At 44.2% G+C, this 20,769-nt stretch overlaps 1 protein-coding gene across 3 annotated transcripts; it reads left to right on the top strand.

Annotated features, from left to right (window-relative positions):
* Positions 1–1,375: 1,375 nt before the first annotated feature.
* On the top strand, positions 1,376–13,911 carry LOC116264079 (LEAF RUST 10 DISEASE-RESISTANCE LOCUS RECEPTOR-LIKE PROTEIN KINASE-like 1.2). 3 transcript variants are annotated; one of them, XM_031644037.2, is made up of 3 exons: positions 1,376–2,407; positions 12,178–12,207; positions 12,503–13,911. In XM_031644037.2, the coding sequence occupies exons 1-3, from the start codon at positions 1,618–1,620 to the stop codon at positions 13,699–13,701; spliced, it is 2,019 nt and encodes a 672-aa protein (XP_031499897.1). In that variant the 5' UTR covers positions 1,376–1,617; the 3' UTR covers positions 13,702–13,911. The 3 variants fall into 3 exon arrangements, with proteins under 3 accessions (XP_031499897.1, XP_031499896.1, XP_031499898.1); XM_031644036.2 differs by lacking the exon at positions 1,376–2,407 and adding an exon at positions 3,382–6,986; XM_031644038.2 differs by lacking the exon at positions 1,376–2,407 and adding an exon at positions 7,000–11,236.
* Positions 13,912–20,769: the final 6,858 nt, after the last annotated feature.

Here is a 20,769-nt window from a genome sequence, read left to right on the forward strand (position 1 = left end):
TTTTCATAAAACCAAGCTTTCTCGAAACTGGGTTAGACGAAAGTGTCATCCAAACGCTCCCTGGGTTCAGAGCGTTAAGGAAATGGAGCTTCTTGATCGAACCTGGCCGGGAACAATGGCGGTTGAGCGTACACCAATCAAGCTCCGGCTTGAAATCATTCAAACTAGATCAACCAACAACCAATGTCAAACTAAAACTAAATGGAACTTGATCGAGGCAAGTTCAATCAAACCAAAGCCATCGATGTAAATTAATTTAATTGATCAGTTCCAGGGCAGCAAGGAATTCCTGCCTTGTACCAGCGATGAATTAAAGAATGTTGCTTCTGCTGCAAAAATTTAGATTCTGTAGACTTCGCAAATTGCTGATAAGTAATATGTTCAGCTGTGTTTGGTCACACGAATAATATTTTAACATTTCGCTGCAAGCTTGCAGCTATTTCTCCATTCATCTAATAACAAAATACAAATACAAATACATAACATACAGTAGTGGCAGATTAGCAAAGCAGATCAATGGCGAGTCCTTTATTTATTACTTGATCGTTAAATGATGCACTGAGAGGTAAGATTGCTTACAATAACGATGGTACACATAGCCGTTTTAAATATTTTGTCAACCAAATAAATAGCAAACGGGAAGGGGATCGGAAAGAAAGAAGTGCAAGAAAACATAGCTGTTATTAAACTTTCTCCGGTGGAAGCCAGCTGCCGATTTCGGCGGCTTCCAGTTCCGACAGGAAATAATGCAGATGGGGTCGGGAAAAAGTAGCGGATTTGGGAGACGGATAGATTCGAGGGTGAGGATGTGACACTTTTTTTTTTTTTTTTCTCAACTCATTTGTCCGATCGTGCTCTCTTTCTACTACCTTTTCATTTGTGGCAGGGTGGGATAGCGTGTGCTCTTAAGTCTTTATTAAGAAAAATCGCCTTACTTACCTTAACGCCACATTTTTATTATTTTAATGTTATAATTTATTTTAGTGCTTTCATATACTTACAGTACATTCTTTTGTCATACTTGTCATCATTTAAATCTTAAAAAAAAATAATATACTAAAAAATAAGGGCGATATTCAAATCTCAAACCCATTAAACTAGTTCGTATGAACCTTTCTCTCCTCTCAGGGTCTTATTGCGTCTTACCATGGCTAAAAGGTGCAACTTTGTTCATCGACTCTGTGCTTGGAATTAAGACTTCCCATCCCTTATTCCGACTGTCGTGTATTTCGTTCCCATTTCTTTATATTTTTTCTCTATTCTGAAAGGAATCCGATTTGCATCGAAGTGAACCAAAAAAGAAAAAACACCTTTTTGACCAATTGCTTCCGACCCAATTTGAACGGCCGCACGGTATTTTAACGCCAAAGAAGGGCGGCAAGTTGGGTTGAAAGGGCGAGGGAAGCTTCCGAACGAACGCTGCTTGAAGAATTGAAGTCATCGGCCGGTTCAACGCTCCTCTCTCTCTCGCGCGCGCGCACACCAATCCAGCCCTGTCTCTTGCCTTTTCCCCCCACCTAAAGCATCGCCTCTCCTTCCCAAATCCTCCATTTATTGACGTCCTCCAACTCCAACAGACGCCTTTCTCTCACAAGGGAAAAGCGATTGTCGTCGACCATGCCTCTCCACCACCGCCACCTTCTCCTCTTCTTGTTGCTTCCCTTCTTCTTCTTCTTCTTCATCGCCGCCATATCGGCCAAAAATTTGTCCGACTACTGCCCGCAGACAAGATGCGGCAGCCTCATCGTGAAGTACCCTTTCTACCTCGAGTCGACGGCACCCTCCTCTTCCCAATCGATCTGCGGATACGAAGGATTCGGCATCAACTGCAGCACTGGCAACCCCATCCTCACCCTCCCGAGCGATGTCTACCTGGTGAAGAGCATCGACTACAACTCCAAGAAGCTGTCCCTGGTCGACACGGAGATCGGTTTTAACCTCTGTCCGGCGCCTGGCCACAACGTTTCCCTCGATCCCAACTCCACCCTCAAATGGGATCCGGTTAACACGCACTATTTTTTCCTCATCAATTGCACCAAAAACCAGTCCCCTTCCTCCAACGGCTACCCCCCGCCAACGTCGTCGGAGTACACCCTTCCTATGATTAATTGCTTGAGTAACCAATATTACAGGTCCTACGTCCTTCCTCCAGATAAGGCCTCAGTGAGTGCCCAGTGGTTGCCGGTCTGCAACAGGTCCGTGCTGGTTCCCTTCGCGGGCGTTGTTAGTATCCCGGACAACGGCGGTTTCCCGATGACCGTCAAGAGTGGATTCATGCTGGACTGGAGCCAGGCGGCGCTCTGCTCCGGCTGTGAAGCAACCCAAGGTTGCTGTGGGCGCAAGACGACCACAGGGCAGTTCGTTTGCTTCTGCAACGATGGGCTACACGATAAAAACTGCAAAGACCGTAAGCGTTTATTTCTTTCTGATCTTCTTCGTCATTTATCTTTTCCTCTTGTTTCCTTCATTTGTTTGCTTTCCTTTCACCCCCGCGCCTTGTTGGCGAGAATCGATAGTTCCTTTGAAACTCGACGCGTGTTTGATTGGTCTTTTCTCTTGTCTGGAGGTTGGAATTGGGGATGTTGGTGGGACGCCAATTCCCTGCGAATTCGGAATTTCATTCCTATCCCCCATGGCCTCCCTTCTTTTTTCCGTTCTTTGTTTCGACGCCAAACACAATGGGGTCACGAATTTCAGCACTGGAATGACAGAGTAGCTTTCCTGTATGTGAATATTAGACATTACATCTTCAATATACACGATATTCTGAAAATGATACCTTTAATCAAATTGAAATATCGCGGTAGGGTCGTCCTGTGACACGGGAAGCATTTGGGATGTCGTGGACAAGTTTTAAAGATCTCATTTTCGAGAACACGTGAACCGTTGAAAAACTGGTTTTCTTCGGAAAATGTCGAGGAGACATATATGAAAGAAGTTAAACATAAGGGGAATGTTATGAGCTATTTTAGCGAGGGATAATTTTCCTACATGCCGACCTTTTCATCAACATGAATGACGTTAGTGCTTTTGATTCTAATTTCGACTCATTGCTAATGTTATACATGCCAATTGCCTATTACTTCTAGCTGGTTTATTAATTATTGACTTCCCTGTTCCACACATGTAACATGGAACTGCTATCTAGTTTAGGTGTTTATTTGAATGTGAAATCTTTAGTTTCTACCTAATTATTGTGAAGTTTGGAAACATACGAGCCATAAGAAAATTATGCATCATACACTGTGACTTTAACTGGATGGGGAATTTGTTTTGTTTGGGGTTGGGAATTTGTTTTGTTTGGGGTTGTTTTTTTTTTTTGGGGGGGGGGGGGTGTGGGGGTTGGAAAGGGAGGTGGGGTGCGGGGGAATGTTTTACAGGCGCATGAGGATCTGTTTGCAGAGGTCATAGGGGTTTCTATTAGATCCTAAAAGATTTGCCACCTAGGTGCCAAACCTTCCTGTGTACCTTAACCTCCAAAATCTATCATATTATGAACGCTTTCACAATCTCCTGGTTTTGTTTGGCCGTTAATCTTATCAAACATAGCCCAAAACTAGTGGTTGACAAGCTTCAGGGATGCAGTGCTTCTCTGATGCATTTTATCTGACAAACCATGAGTATGCTTGAGAAAAGTTAAGCCACGTGCAAGCCATTTTCCGGTTGCAGTTGGAACGCGAGAAATTTCGACCCTTTCCTATCCATGTTTTCAATCTGCATTGATTTATTTAACTTTGGTGCCCAAGTTTAGTACTGTGCTGTACAGGTTAATAACTCTTTGTTTTGAAACGGGAGACTTTGTTGTTAGTGCTGTGTTCACGAGTTTGGTACCAGAGACATCTGTTCTGTTCATATGGCTGTCATGGTTCTTTTCAAGCACCTAACGTGTCATCTCATCGACTGTTGCTTCAATCATGGGTGGGAGAGGGAGAGAAATGGCTCATGTCAAAGAACATAGGGTAGTTAAAAATCAATTCTTCTTCAGTGACAACCTGCCGAAGGTTCTGAATCAGTTGCAGTACCCCAAGAAACCATGAATTTGAAGGTGGTTGCATCACACACTGAAAAGTCAGCACAGAGAGAGAGGGAGAGAAAAGATTTATGTGCAGGATCACAGAACAGTTAGAAATCAATTCTTCTTTAGTGGCATCCTGCCAACGGATCTGAATCAGCTTTACTATCCTAACAGATCTACCAATACCTGTTAATTGCCAAGAAACTGTGATGGTTGAGGTGGTTGCGTCACATACCGAAGAGTCAGCAGTCTGCACCTAACAATCTGGGATTAAAGTATCGTGAGATGGAATATTACATATGAAAAAACCTTAAACTAGATAGGCAAGGCATGATTTCAGCCATCTGCTACCATTTTCTGGCAGTTTTTCTGAATGAATCGTAGCATCTGCTCATTGGTTCGATACCTTATGCTTGGATGTCCAGATCCTCATGCCTTGGATATACAAAATCAGGTGGACAAATGAATAACTTGCTTACACGGAGAAATTGACATGTTATGAGAACGACTTTAGATTGTAACCTAGCAGCAACTTTAGTTTTTGGTTGCACATGGGTCTAATATCTTCCGAGTGAAAATACCGGATATTAGGTTAGCACTTCAAGCGCTTCTATCTCTTCTAGATAGGTTGGGATTTTTTTTCGAAGTTCTTGATGCATTTGCATTTTCCGTTCTCGCTTGCTTTCTTTCTGCTCTCCTTTTCTACCAGACTAAATTGCTGTCCTGGTAATCATCTCCAAATGACACACCTGAATGTGAACCTCTCTCTCTCTCTCCATTATGGAAGTATATTAGCATCACTCTGGTTTGATCCTTCTTTCATGGTCACTGGTGGTAAAGCCACCTTGACCAGCCAAGTCATGTTCCTCTTTTCTGTTTTGCCGACAGCTGTTCGATTCTTGGACTGCTTCTCTGTAAACGTAATCTGATTGTAGCCCACTTAGCTTAGCTGGTCTGTCTCGTTGAGAGAAATCTACTCAAGTTGGACACTCCGCAGTAGCGCAGTAATGCGCTACTGTCCGGACGTGGGGAAATCCCGCCGAATCGGCTGCGCCTACAGGGACAGAGAACACCGGCCGGCCCCCACGACAAGATCTCTCCTCCTGTCTGGTTTCTCATCTCTCCCCACGTTCCAGCCTCTCAGCTTGGCTTGAACTGGTTCCCTCGTTGACGATGTGTCGGGGCAAAATCGTCCTTTTCTTCATTTTTGAGACCGTTTCTGGACATCGATCCCCTGATCAAGAGGAGGAAGCTTGGAATTAGATTTCTCTTGTTGCCGATTGTGCCCCAACAGTTTTGGTTTAAACCCCGTCGAGGCGGGCGCGTTCCTTGGGCCCCAAGCGGGGAGAGAGTCAAACACCGCGGCGGCGATGGCCCTACCAACTACTTCACGGAACCGCGTGCTTCCGCTTTCATTTACAGAAATGGCCTTCGAGCTTTCTGCCTTGGACAAATTTTTGGTTCGTTCCCATTCGCGGAGAGCAAGGCTGTCTCGGGCCTGGGTCGAGCAAGTGAGTGAACTCCAATTCCTGGTCTGGGTACGCATGGTCCATCGCTATGCTTTCCTCTCGTTTCTTAGGGTAACTGGATCAGGGATTCTTTTGTCCGATATCCGAAGTTGGCAATCGTTTAAATGTCACATCTTTGTCTGGGTCCGGCTTGGTTGAGATTCTGGATTAGGTTGCCAGCTGGTGATGTTTAGGTGGTCCTTTTTGTCTCAGGGCGACAAGTTCAACCAGTTCATCATGTCCATTTGCCCACCATGGCTCCTCTCATTTTCTTTCCTGCCTGACCTGCATTTTAGGTGATCTGCCGTTTTGTTGGCGGCGTGGGTATTTTAGTAAAAGTCGTAGTCAATGACCTTCTTTTCGTCCTTTATTGGGGCTATTGACAAGGCAGCAGAGATACATGTATGCCCGTAAACTTCGCCTGCCGACCTTCTCAGTTTCTTTTTTTGTGTTTTCCTTTTCTGTCTATTTGCTTTGCTGCGGTTGCCATCTTTCTCCTCCAACTCCTTTCATGCTTCGTCCTTCCCTGTAATCTCTCCCTCTCTCTGGGTGAGAGATGTCTCGTGGTCGAGATATTGAGCCATTTCTCTCTAGTCAGATGAGGGCTTTCTTCTTCTGCTCCTTCTTGTTGTTCTGCTTCAACCCATCCTTTACAGCAGCAGACATCCCAGAATACGGGGACTGCGCCCCGGCGTCCTGCAATGGCATCGCCGTCCACTATCCCTTCTCCCTTTCCGCCTCCACACCCGGGACAAGTTGTAGTGTCCCTGGTCTGAAACTCACCTGCCAAGGGGACAAGGCCGATGCCCTTCTCTCCCTGATTACGCCCACGGGTCTCAAGTTAATTGTCAAGAGCATCAACTACACGACTCAGACCATCAAGCTGGCCATCGACCGCAGCCTGCCAGTTGTCAACAACCAGTGCCCGCTTCCCTCCAAGAATATCACTGTTTCCGATATCACCAATTCCAATGGTGAATCCATTCTCAGCTTCGCTACGAATTATACAATGGGGATCTTCTTCTTCAGATGCTCTACCAAGCCTATTGATAGTGGAGTGCCCAATTATATCGGCGGTGATACCTCGAGCTACAATTTCACTTCTAACCTAGTCTCTGGGTGTTCTGACCCTGGCGCTACCTCCTACTCCTACGCCTTCTCTGACGACTCTTTCACCTTAGCTTCGTGGACCAGCTGCCGAACGACGCTGAGCTTCCCCGTCTTGATATCATCTTCTTCTCGCGACGCCCGGACCATGTGGACGTCCTTGACCGAGGGGTTCGACGTGGTTTGGACGGTCAATAGTATGGGCGACTGCCTCGGCTGCACCGCCTCAGGTGGGCGCTGTGGATACAACACCACCGGCGACCACTTCCTTTGCTTCTGCAGACAGGATGCACATTCTGTCAATTGCAACCAGCCCGATGCCCCATCCCCGTCCTCATCGCCTGAGTCTCTCTCTGGTGAGTCTCTCTCTCTCTCTCTCCCTCTGGCTAGGGAAAATTTTCTTTGGAAAACGTGAGACAACATGCATTGTTTCATCAAACTCTTGAGTGCGGCCCATCTCCCGCGAGTATCGGCCACCTCGTGTTGTGGCTTAACCTCATGTTTGCACTCATTTTTACAAAAAAAAAAAAAAAAGAAACATTTCTTCTTGATACATGTTTCTGTGCGCTTTGGGTGATACATCAAGTTACTTAATTCGAAGTATGAGGGTGGTTTTTGAATCCAATGCCCGGTGTGGCCAATTCCCATCAGAAGCTTTTCCGATAAAAGGTAAGGCGTTCCTCGTCGTCGCAGTTCTAGAAGACAGAAGCGTAATCAACTTTACATTTTGTGGCTGAATCTCGCACTCATCACGAGCCGGCTTAGTCGTCGAACCTACCTTCATGGGCAACGTAATGCGGAGGTCCCGCTTACATGAGATTGAACTCACCATGGGTGACTGCGATCGACGGCCCACGTTGGATATCCAACTATAGCATGGGCCCCGCACCCCCCTCCACATCGACGCTCACAAGTCACAAGCGACTGATTAGAAGGTGGGTAAAGGAAGGTGTGGAAGTTTCTGCTCGGCCCACCGGCTCGGTGGTGAATAACGCAGTCTCTTGTAGCTGTGCGATTATTGAGGGTGAGTCACCAAACTCATCGCCGCTAGGACTAGGTCGCTAGCTCATGTCATTTTTTTAGAAAATAGTTTCTCACCTACGTCCCCAACTACTTATTTATTATGTATGAAAATTATGCTCTCTTTAGCAATATATTATTGCCCCATCATGAAGGTTTCATTGACTTGTCCACGCTTATCTCTTGTTTCCAGCTTGACCATTTCTTGATCTATACCAACTAGTTGAACAAATTCATGGATAAGTTATGAGGAGATGCCAACCTCTATCCTTGATATGCTCAGCTTCTAGATTTTCTGTAGATGTAAATTCTTCCTTGTTCTTAGTGTCCAAGTATGTCAACGCAGTCATGTGGATTAAGGAAAATTACATATTTGCACTTGAAAGTTTTGTATGTGTTTTATCTTTGATCTTGGACGACTCTGAAGGGAACCCAGACTTGAGAGCAGTATTAAAATTTGTGGTGTTTTACCACTCAGACCCAAAGGTTGTGCATTTATAGCTTTGCCCTGCCAAGAAATTGACGATCGTAAGGACCATCACTTACTACGTGAGTTGACAGCCACAACCTACCTCACTGCTTTAACTTTTTCCTTACTCCTTGTTTCAGCTTCTCCAACGGGCGCCATGCCGCCACCTGCTCTTCAAAAGTTGGCATTTCTATAGCCAGAGACTAGAAAGAAATCTATAAATTTGTCGATTTCGTAGAATACATGCCAGACGGGTTTTAAATTCGTGATGTCCTATCCACTTGGCAGGGTTTACAAGACAATTGAACTTCACTAGATCAGTGGAGCTATTAGAAGCCTTTCATTTAAAGCTCTCTTCGCCCTCAGTCCTCACCTTACGTGAGTCTGTTTTGAGCACCTTATGGTTTCAAACTTAGTAGTTTAAAGTGATCATCTCCCGATGCACATCTTATCTCAGTCATGGGGTTCTTGATTTGATTACCTTGGGGTTTGGTATTGCTAATAATAAAATACACTGCTGTTTGTATCTACTACAGTACTACTTGACTTTTTATTTAAGGGTTACCTGCTTCGAGTTGGGCTGAATCTGGAAGGTAAAGTGGTAGTCATCCATAAAATTGTAACACAAGCTGTGGATGGGCCTCTTGGTGATCTGATATTTCAAGTGGTCTGCTCTTCAAAGGTTCTTTGCACACGCAGGCTTGTGTGTGGTTTCTTGGTCTGTGTGAGGAAATGTTGCGTGCAAAGCATTTGATGTGAATACTGTTTAGTGAAGTTCTTTAAAACTTCAGGAATAATATTGCACAGATGCAAGTGAATACACAAAATATATTAATGAAGGTAGAGTGATCATTTATAAATGAGGTTAAATTAACTAATATTGCAGCTTTTGATAAATAAGTAAATAAATAAATAAATACAAGGCAGAATAGTGCATGAAGCAGGCAGAATAGTGTATGAAGCTGGTGAGGAGCCAACACTGGTTAGGTTAACATTTATATAATTAGTTAGTACTAGTGTTAGGTAGGATTTCTTATATGTAGCATCAACATACTTAGATATTAAATATTCTGTAGAACCCACAGGTGTCCGATTGTAATTTCACGTTTGCCCTTCGTTTTTGTTGCCGGTTTTACTTTTCCTTACGATTTTAGGCCAAAGTTCTATCTTCGTTGTTGCTTAAAAAAAAATTATTTTAACTCTAGTTGAGGATGCTGGTGGAGGGAAGAAAACGATTCTTTTATGTACAGGTGAAAAGGAAAAATTGAGCTTTCTGAAACCAATCTTCTATGTGTTCGAAATGCAAACATAGTTGGACGTGAAGCCTCTTTTTGACAGTCAGAAAAATTGAGGTGCCTATCAACAAAATCGTAAATATGCGGCTTACTATCTAAGTATGGTCCGAGGCGACCCATTAGCACGAACCCCTGGGGTCTGTAGTAGAGACGGTGCGTCTGTGTTGCTGTGGTTTTGGAAGTGGAGTGATGTTGATGAGGCGAGGATTGTTTCTATTAAATAGCAGGAGCCTGTGCTTGAGTCTTCTTCAAGGCTCGTGTTCGTATGAACCCAAAAGGTTTAGTCAATTTTCCCTTTTGGTACGCAAAAAAGGAGAGAAAGAAAAGAAGAGGAAGCCGAGACTACTGGTGGTTAATCCATAAGTTTTCTAAGGTGAAGTCACAGGGGAATCTACCACTCCCCATTTCAACCTTTCGGCCAAGACAATGCAATATTCGGGTCTGAACTCGTTTAGTCTTGATAGGTGAGTGGGGCCATTGCGGGTCAAGCTTCTAATCTTTTTCTGAGTGGGGCCATTGCGGGTCAAGCTTCTAATCTTTTTCTTTCTTTTTTTCTAGGTTTCTGACAACGGATGTGATTAGAGAAAAAGTAGAAATCATTAATTGTCTCAAATAATTTTCATGAAAATTTTTATGTCAATATTACAAATTCAAAGTGGGGTTTATGTGCGTCCACAAATATTTTAGAAAATTGAGATTTTATAAAATTGAGTAACACCGGTCACATGGTTCTCCAACAATGTGAAAAGGGAAGGCTTCCCACTTTGAAAAGGTGCATGACAGGACAAAAGATTGTATCAAATTGGCCCCCCGACAAATCTTCTGCGTCTTCGAACACCGTTTCCTGTATTTGTTACACATAATTCGAAATGTCCCTCCCTCTCAAGTCGCCGTGACTCAAATGGCCCTCCTTCCTCCAAGGGCCCCCACGAACGTTCAACGACAGAATTGACCGACTTCCCCTGCCGTCTCGTTTCTTTGGTCATACCTGCCGAGTAATGATGTGAAGAGACTCTTCTTAAATCTTTCAATCTTTCTTCTCGTGGCTACCGGAGGAGACAAGCCATGTCTTTGCGCGTCTTTCGTTTCTTTCTTTTCCCTGCTCTTGTGATTAATCTTTTCCTGGCTGCTACAGTCGTGTCCAATCTCAGCAGTACGAATTTCTGTAGTTCTCCTTTCAACTGCAGCAACTCAACTCCAATTCTCTTCCCCTTCAGTTCTCTCAATTCTTCTTGCTGTGTCAACCTCATATCATGCAACGGGAACGTCACTAAGATTCGTCTATTCGACAGCGATTTCATTGTTAAAAGAATTACATACCTTGATCGTAGCATGGAAGTTCGCTACCCTGATTCGTATGAGACAAAACTTTGCTCATCACCTCAAAACTTCACCTTCTCTGGAAGACTCCTTACTAGTGGTTTCCGGCTCTCTGGTGTCAACCTTACCTTCTTCAAGTGCAATGCTGCTAATGATTGGCTTCTGCGACCTCCGTCCTCATGGAAGAGAAAAGACTGTGCTGATGGCTCTTTGCTGTATTATTATTACAGTCCACAGGAACAGATAAAGCTGCCTCTTGATGTCCATCGCATCAATTGTCCTATGTATGAAATCCCTGCTGGTGTTGAGGAGTCCGTGTCTGCAAACCTTTCTGCCATATTGAGTGGTGGATTTTTTCTTCGCTGGAGGTTTGATTGCCTCAAGTGTAATACCAGTGGGGGCCAGTGTGTATTTGGAGAGGATGATGCCCCTGCTTGTTACTGCAAAGATGGATTAGTGCACCAAAAAAATTGTTCTGACGGATCACCTTCAAAATCAGCTGGTAGCCTGATATACTTCTGCTTCTCGAGTTCTGTTACCATCATAGCTTCCACCTTGATCACACACATTACACCAGTGGGGCACAATAAAATTTTGCTTTCTATTTGGAAGGATACCTGTACTGACTGATTATTAGGTGGTTCTGCCCATTTGTAGGTGTATTCGTATAGATTAGCATTGTCACCGTAATGGAACAGGATCATATGTAAGTGCTTTCATGGTCAACCCAGCCTGTCCTAGAAAGCTGTTTTCCCAGCCCTGAGAAAGTCTAAAAAAAAATTAACTTCGTTCTACATAACTGCTCTAGAGAGAGAGAGAGTACCAGGTGTTCACTTGTGCATGATATCTTCTCCTGGCACATGTCCTCTATTTTTGTTAATTTACTTGACCTACTCTGTAGAGAAAATTTAACACTGCTCTTTGGACCCTGCTTGGTTTGAGGTTTCTTAATGTTTCACATGTTGATGACAAATCCTGCATGACGTTGTTGAGACCATCTTTACCTTCATGAACCATCACCCATGAGTTTTGCATCTCGAAAAATCTTGGGGTATTCGGTGTATAATGCCTGGTAAAAGGACCATTTTATACATTTAGATTGAATGCTTTTTTTCCTTTGTAAACTCTTTTAGTACGTGTGAGCATTCTACAGCTAAGCCTTCCGGATTTTTGGGGGCATAAAGAAGGGGATCAGTCATTGCTAGTTTGCTACGCTGCAGGCCTGCAAAATTTGTTTGTTTCTTTAATATGCAATATTCACCAATAACATGACGATACTTTGAATTGTTGTGCATTTGACAAATGGGTTTGCAGCGAGATGCTTGCTTCCATTCCTAGCAGTTTGTTATCGTTTGTAGATGTTTACTTTTGATACTTGTTACAGTTGATTATCTATATAATGAGTTGTGCAATGTCTTAATACTTTATTTTTTCCAAATCCAGGAAATAGGAGCAAGAGCAAAATAATTATAGGTAAGCACCTGCAGCATGTATTTGTTACAATGTGTGTCCTGTTTACTCTACATCAAAATGGCCCCTCAAAGGCTCAAATACAAGCCCAGGCCTGCTTGGAGTTAATCTGCTAACTCTAAAACATTGACATGGTAGCATGACCATGGCATTTTGGCATCCATGGACCACCACAAAAGAGTCTGATTTGCTGGGTCTCTCCAAAGCCCTATGCATTGCAAAAGTCGCTACAGAAAAACGGAATTCTTCTGTTTTTTTTTTCTGCCATGAGTATTAACCTTCTTTTTTATGTGCACAGGCGTGGTTTCAGCTTCTAGCAGTTTTCTGCTGGCAATCATAGGTTTCTTCGTCTGGCGCTGTCTTGGTAAGAAACGAACACCTTCTTCCAAGGGATTCTTAACTCGATCCTTTTCGTCCTCCAAAACCTCAAGCACAATTGATATGGAAAGCAGAAGCTTCCACCAAAGGTGTGCTGGCCGTGTCACCATCTTCACATACAAGGAGCTGGAAGAAGCCACCCACAATTTCAGTCCCTCAAATGAGCTTGGTGATGGAGGATTTGGTGCAGTCTATCTTGGAAACCTCCATGATGGTCGTAAAGTGGCTGTGAAAAAACTTTATGAGAACAACTACAAGCGCGTTGAGCAATTCATGAATGAAATTGCCATCCTCTCTGGCATCAGCCACCCAAATCTTGTTTGCCTCTATGGATGCACTTCGCGCCATAGCAGAGAGCTGCTTTTGGTATATGAGTATGTGAACAATGGGACAGTTGGAGACCATATTCATGGCATGCGTTCTAGTGGAGGGCATCTGACATGGAAGGTGAGATTGAACATAGCTGTTGAAACTGCAGGGGCATTAGCCCATTTGCACGGGCTTGAACCACCAATCATTCACAGGGATGTTAAGACCAACAACATACTACTTGACAGAGATTTCCATGTTAAAGTGGCCGACTTTGGCCTGTCACGCTTGTTCCCACTTGACGTGACGCATGTCTCAACTGCTCCTCAGGGGACACCGGGCTATGTTGATCCTGACTATCACAAGTGCTACCAGTTAACAGAAAAAAGTGATGTTTACAGCTTTGGTGTAGTACTTGCAGAACTAATCTCTTCGTTGCCTGCTGTTGATATCAGACGGCACAGGCATGAGATAAATCTTGCCAATTTGGCCGTTAATAAGATCAACAATCATGAATTGCATGAATTTGTTGATTCTTCACTTGAGTTTGAGACTGATGAGTGGGTAAATCGAACTGTAAGAGCTGTTGCGGAGCTGGCATTCAGGTGTTTGGTACAAGAGAGGGAAATAAGGCCAACAATGGACGAAGTTGCTGAAACATTGAGGCAGATCCAGTCGGGTGAGTGTGAATCAGACAAGGTGGCATTGTCACCAGAGAAAGAAACTGGTGCATTGCTGAAGCCTACCTCACCCAAATCTGTTACAGATCAATGGCCGAGCCACTACACTACGCCTAATAATAGTGGGTAAGGTTTTGATGCCATTATTACCGAGGGAACAGCTTTGGAGCTCATGGAGAATTCTGCATACAGGCTTTCTTTCTCTGTACATAGGAGTCATTATACTACTCTTACTACTTGCGTTTTAGCGCTTATACACAGTAATAATTAGTTGAAATGTTAACTTTATTGCTTGTATAGGTCAATATTCAGTTCAATATTAAGTTATCAATCATTTCAACTATCTCTCCTTCTCTCTCCCCCTCTCTGTAATATCCAGAGATATAGAAATGAAGATGTGAACGAAGTGAGTGGCAAATTGATTCGATCCATCAGGGGTGGAAAAATGCCGTGTATTATATACTATTTATTTTCTATTAATTTGAAATGTTTTTGAAAGTTTCCTTATTTTTATTTATTTTTTTGTGTTTTCCCATTTTTTAAAAAAGTGAACACGATAGCATTTATTTTTGCCTAATTCATGAGCGATTCAGCTGAATCTAATGATTTGTTTCAATTTCCAGTTTCCGCAATGCTGGCGATGTTTTACCCATTGTTCACCTTTTCCGGATGTCTGGTTTTGCATGGATCCCAAACCAACCACGTGAAAAATCCTATCGAAATATCTAAGCACATGAACTAGGCGTACGTAATACATAATGTAAAATAAATGGAGGTGCTAAGTGTCAGGGGCTGACAACTTTGGCCCGTGCGGCGCGACAAGAACCTGATTGCCACAAGACTTCAAACCGTTGAATGGGGCGCAAAGGTGGTTTGAGAAAACGAGTGTACAAAGAATGCTTATGAATAAAGAAATCTCGCAATGTATTCGCCTGAAAAATTAGTACATCACGAGAAAGATAAGCAAGGAGAATGATCTCGACTTTACTTATATAGGATGGCCGAGGCCTCTTACAGGATTCTCATGCCGACCACCCAAAACAAGAAATCCCAATACTTGACACTTAGACCGGTGGGAGGGTACTCCCTTACAAGTAAACATGCATAAGCAAATGATTCAACATAAGCAAAGGAAGCACAATGCAAAATAAAGCAAAGGACTGTACAAACTCCCAGACATAGGAGAACAGACTCCCCCTTCAAGTCATGTGCCGTCCTCGGCGCCAGCAGTTTCATGATAGGCCTTGACTTCCAGCGGGTAGCGCTGCTTCATGCGGAATGCATACTCTCAGGTGGGGTTGTGTTCGCCTATCCACTTCACTTGGTACTTTTTCGGCTCCCCCAAATAGTTTGTCTTGTGCCGAAAAATCTCCTCCATCTGACGGTCCGCCGCTCGCTTGGTCGACGGGGCTCACTGCAGGATCGAGTCTCGCTCTGGAACGCTTCTCTCGGGGTCTTCCTCATCGACATAGAAGGGCTTCAGGTTACAAACATGGAACACTGAATGCACCTTAAAGTCTGGCTGCAAGTCTAGCTTGTAGGCTAGCTTTCCGATTCTCTTCAGCACTGTGAAGGGTCCCTCATACTTGCGGATCAATGACCTGTGTCGACCATGGAAAATGTCCATGCGATCAGGATAGAGCTTCACGAGGACTTGATCACCCACTCGGAATTCCATTGGCCTTCGATTCCGATCTGCAAACTTTTTCATCTTTTTTGCGGCCTTGTGTAAGAACGCCTTAGCCATTTCCATCTGTTCCTGCCAATCGCGAACAAACTGGTAGGCAAAAGTGAGTCTTCCCTTTTCTTGGGCTGCAAGGGTATGTGGCATCAACGGCTGTTGTCCAGTGGCTATCGAATGGACTATGTCCAGAAGACTCGCTCTTCTACAAATTGTAGCAAAATTGAGCTACATCCAATAATTTCACCCAATCCTTTTGATTCGCACTGACATAGTGTCAAAGGTATTGTTCCAACAATTCGTTGATTCGTTCAGTTTGGCCGTCCGTTTGAGGGTGAAAACTTGTTGAGAATAATAAATCCGAACCCAACAAACGAAATACTTCGCACCAAAATTTTCCTGTGAAGCGAGCGTCCCGATCACTGACAATGCTTTTCGGCACGCCCCAATGCTTGACTATATGCTTTATGAACAACTCTGCCGTCTTCTCCGCAGTAGAGTCTGGGATGAAGGTGGCATACTTTGAAAATCTATCCACAACTATAAGGATGAAGCTGAAGCCATCAACTTTGGGCAAGCTGATGATGAAGTCCATGGAGAGGCATTCCCACGGACGTTCTGGAATAGGAAGAGGCTCCAGGAGACCGGCAGGCTTCTGGTTTGTTCCCTTGTCTTGCTGACAGATCAAACATGTTTTCACATAGGCTTCAACGTCGTCGCACATCTGTGGCAAGTAGTAGCCACGTTCGAGCAGTGCCAGTGTCCGCTCCTGGCCAGGATGACCAACCCACAACGAGTCATGACACTCCTTCAGCAACTCTCTTCGGATATTGCCCCATCTAGGCACGAACACTCGTCCGCCTTTTGCCATCAAAAGTCCATCTTGTAGCCAGAATCGTCGCATCTTTTCCGCCTCCGTTGTTTCGACCAAGTGCTTGGCCACTAGATCCTGCTTCATGCCTTCTCAAATCCACCCGAGAAGAGCACCATCGAGTTGCGTTTCGGATGATGCTGTCTGGGTAGCTGCCAACTCCGCCTTTCGACTCAGTGCATCGGCTACGACGTTTGTCTTCCCTGCCTTGTACTCTAAGGCGAAATCGAATTCTGCACGGAATTCCTGCCATCGAGCCTGCTTCGGACTCAACTTCTTTTGAGTTTGGAAGTAGCTTGTGGCTACATTATCAGTCTTTACCACAAACTGGGACTCCAATAAGTAATGCCTCCATGTGCGAAGACAATGAATAATGGCCGTCATTTCCCTTTCGTGCACGGAGTACTGTCGCTCCGCGTCTTTCAGCTTCCGACTCTCATAGACGACTGGATGACCTTCCTGCATCAAAACTCTGCCAATGGCAAAATCTGATGCATCCGTGTGGACTTCAAATTTCCTTGCGTGGTTGGGCAACCTGAGCACAGGCTCCTGCGTCAGGGCCCTCTTGTACTTCTCAAAGGCGTCTTCTTCGAGCTCTTCCCAAGCCCAAGTTCGGTTTTTCTTTAGCAAATCAGTGAGAGGCGCAGTTATCAAAGAATACCCCTCAATGAATCGTCGATAGTAATTTGCCAAACCGAGAAAAGAACGTAGTTCTGGTACATTGGTTGGCGGTTTCCATTCTTGAATTGCCCTTACCTTTTCTATGTCCATTCGCAGCTGACCTTTTCCCACAATGTGACCGAGAAAACTGATTTCCGGTTGGCCGAATAGGCACTTCTCGCGCTTCACATAGAGTTCGTTTTCCTCCAATACATTGAACACTGTCCGCAAGTGTTCCACATGGTCCCTCATGGAGCTGTTGTACACTACAATGTCATCAAGATAGACTACCACGAACTTATCTAAGTACATATAGAATATCTTGTTCATTAGAGTCGAAAAAGTGGCTGTGGCATTCGTCAACCCGAACGGCATTACCAAGAATTCAAAGGCATCGTAGCGAGTGACGCAAGTGGTCTTTGGCTCGTCGCCGTCAACAATCCGAACTTGCCAATATCCTGATTTGAGGTCTAACTTGAAAAACACTTGAGCTTCGCCCAGTTGATCAAACAGATCTGCAATCAAAGGTAAGGGGTACTTGTTCTTCACCGTTACCTTGTTCAACGCCCGAAAATCTACACATAGCCTTTTGGAGCCGTCATGCTTCGCTTGGAATAACACTGGTGCACCAAAAGGAGCTTTGGAGGGTCTGATTATACCTCCAGCTAGCATCTCGTCCAACTGTCGCCGAAGTTCTTTTGATTTTGCAGGGGCCATTCGATATGGTGCCATTGCTGGGGGTTTGGCACTAGGAAGGAGTTCGATGGCATGATCCACCTCATGTCGAGGTGGCAGCCATCTAGGGAGCTTTGTAGGCATTGTTCATGCGAATTCCGCTAAGACAGGCGCAAGCGCCTCTGGGACCAAACCAGGGGAGTCATTAGTCACTTCCCTGATTGCCACCAAGTACGTCTCTTTGCCGTGCTTGAGGCCTTTCTTCAACTGAAGGGCAGATATCATTGCGGCTTTGCCCTTATCCCTCTTTATCGATGTTACTAGAACCATACAAGGGGACTTCTCGTCCATGATACTGATACTGCGTAGGTGCGGCATTGGAACCATTTTCGTTGTACTGAGGAGCTCAATGCCTAGGATCATCCGAAAATCATCCATCAGGACCACTGAGAAGTTGACTCTTCCTGGCCAACTCTCAATCTTTACAACCGCATCACGGGCCACTCCGTGGATGGGTTTGGCCTCTGAGTTCACTGCCTTCATGCGTAACTCTCCCCTCTCAAGGGTTAGGCTTAGTCTCATTGCCTCCTCAATTGAGACAAAGTTATGCGTGGCTCCCGTGTCTACCATAGCCAGGGTAGGCCTTCTATTTACCAGGATTTCCAAGTACATGAGCTCGTTAGAAGGTAGCGAGTCACCTTCACTTTTTCCTCCCTTTTTATGGTGTTCTGAAGTTGAAGTGTGCCCATCTTTGGTCCTTCCCCTTCTTCACCTTGTGCCGCATTAGCAGATTGCCTTAAAGAGCTTGCTTGATTGTCCATGTTTACACGCTTTGGATATTGCCTCCCTAAGTGATTACCATCGCAAAACCAACATTTCAACATTCTATTATGAGAGTTGTCGTTTTTGCAAAAGAAAGTTCTTCTTTCGACTTGGCATTGAGTTGATGGTTCATCTTTCCGTTCCCTTCGATCCTCTTTCTTTCCTCCATGGTCAGACTTCTTCAACGGCTTGAAGGTGTTAGTGTAGCTCTTGCGCTGAGTATCAACCAAACGTTCTGCTACCACATAAGCATCCATCAAGGTCTCTGGATTACTTCTTTCCACTTCAGATTGTACTCACGACTGAAGTCCCAAAATAAACCAGTTCAATTTATCTTGTTCTTGCATATCAGACACATCTAACATCAGCATCTGATAGGTCCTCACGTAATCTCACAAGGATCCGGTATGTTCAGTTCACCAACCATTCGATAGGCATGGCGTGTCGCATTCGGAGGCATGAAGTAAGTTCTTAACTCTTGCTGAAAATCATCGAAAGTGTCTATTGTGCAGATCCCCTTCTGAATGTCGAGCCTTTTCTTTCTCCACCATGCCGCAACATCGCCCTCTAGCAACATAGTTGTAGTCTTGACTTGAAGGTTGTCCCCCATAACGCCTTGCAAGTCCAGGTAATACTATACTTGGAGTAAAAAGTTGTCGATCACTCGACTATCCCGAGTTTCGTTGTATTTAACTGGTCTCTGAACGTCGACCCTCGCTGGCCGATCGTCACCTCCACCTACAGAGATCTGTCGCTGTAGTGTGCGGTTCTTTACCTGAAGTTTCTTGACTTCAGCCTGTAACGCGGTCACTGTGTCAGTCAGTGCCCGATTCATGGCCACTAGGTCGGCCACTTGTTCCCGCAGTACCTTCATCTCGTCCTTCATTTCTCCGAAGGACTCAGCTGCATTACTCAACGCTTTTTCATGAGTAGTTACGTCGGTAGCCAGCTTGTTCACCATCTCGGTCAGGTCTTCCTGACACTGGGATGTACCAATCTCGTCAGAATGGGCTACCCCATTGCCTTTGGCAGTTCGCAGATTGTATTGAGTCGCCAGAGCTTCTTCCTCTTCGATCACAATCGTCGGAAGTCTCTTTCAATCAACGTTCGTCTGCGTGTAGTTCTACATTGACTATCCAACGCTTCCCCAGATTGAGACGAACCTGGCTCTGATACCAGTTGTCATGGGCTGATAACTTCGGCCCGTGTGGCGCGGCAAGAACCTGATTGCCGCAAGCCTTCAAACCGCTGAACGGGACGCAAAGGTGGTTTGAGAAAACGAGTGTATAAAGAATGCTTGTGAATAAAGAAATCTCGCAATGTATTCGCTTGGAAAATTAGTACATCACGAGAAAGATAAGCAAGGAGAATGATCTCGACTTTACTTATATAGCACAGCCGAGGCCTCTTACAGGATTCCCATGCCGACCACCCAAAATAAAAAATCCCAATACTTGACACTTAGACCGGTGAGACTGTACTCCCTTACAAGTAAACATGCATAAGCAAATGACTCAACATAAGCAAAGGAAGCACAATGCAAAACAAAACAAAGGACTGTACAGACTCCTAAACACAGGGGAACACTAAGACTAAAATGTATAAATTATCAACGTAAGTGCATTTGGTTCGGTAAAAAGGTTGACATAAAACTTTAGGACGGAAATTTTAACATCCAGGGTTCATCTTTATTCATGAATTCTGTAATCACCCCAAATTTTTCTAAAGGACTATGATGTTTTATCCAAGTGCGAAATTCAAATTTAGGCACAAGATTTCCAAAATACTACTCTCAGATCCAAATTAAATCCAAAATAGAACTCTCAGATCCAAATTAAATCCAAAATACTACTTTTAGATCCAAAACCCAAGTTCAGATCCAAATCAATCATTTAAGACCGATTTGCCCCTCCTTTTGACCATAAAACCTCCTTTAGAGGGTGATTTTAGTCTTTTTCAAACAAGACCGATTTGCTCCTTCTTTTGACCAAAAAACCTTCTTTTAGAGGGTGATTTTAGTCTTTTTTTAAACAAGACCGATTTGCCCCTCCTTTTGACCAAAAAACCTTCTTTTAGAGGGTGATTTTAGTCTTTTTTTTAAACAAGACCGATTTGCCCCTCCTTTTGACAAAAAAACCTTCTTTTAGAAGGTGATTTTAGTCTTTTTGGTAAACAAGACCGATTTGCCCCTCCTTTTGACCAAAAAACCTTCTTTTAGAGGGTGATTTTAGTCTTTTTTGGGTGGACAAGACTCATTTGCCCTTCCTTTTGGCCAAAAAATCTCTTTTTGGAGGGTGATTTTAGTCTTTTTAGGTCAAAAAAATTCAAATTTCGGGTTTTGGCTCCAAAATCCTCTATAAATACCCCCATATCCCCCCTCTTGGGCAAGATTGGTCATTGGGAGAAACTCTAGTGTATTCTCACTTGAAGACTTAGAGTTTCTCTTGAGCTCTCTCTCTCTCTCCCTCTTCCTCTTTTCATTTCTTTCT

The sequence above is a fragment of the Nymphaea colorata genome, chromosome 11 (assembly GCF_008831285.2).
Source record: "Nymphaea colorata isolate Beijing-Zhang1983 chromosome 11, ASM883128v2, whole genome shotgun sequence".
In the NCBI taxonomy this organism is placed as follows: Eukaryota; Viridiplantae; Streptophyta; class Magnoliopsida; order Nymphaeales; family Nymphaeaceae; genus Nymphaea; species Nymphaea colorata.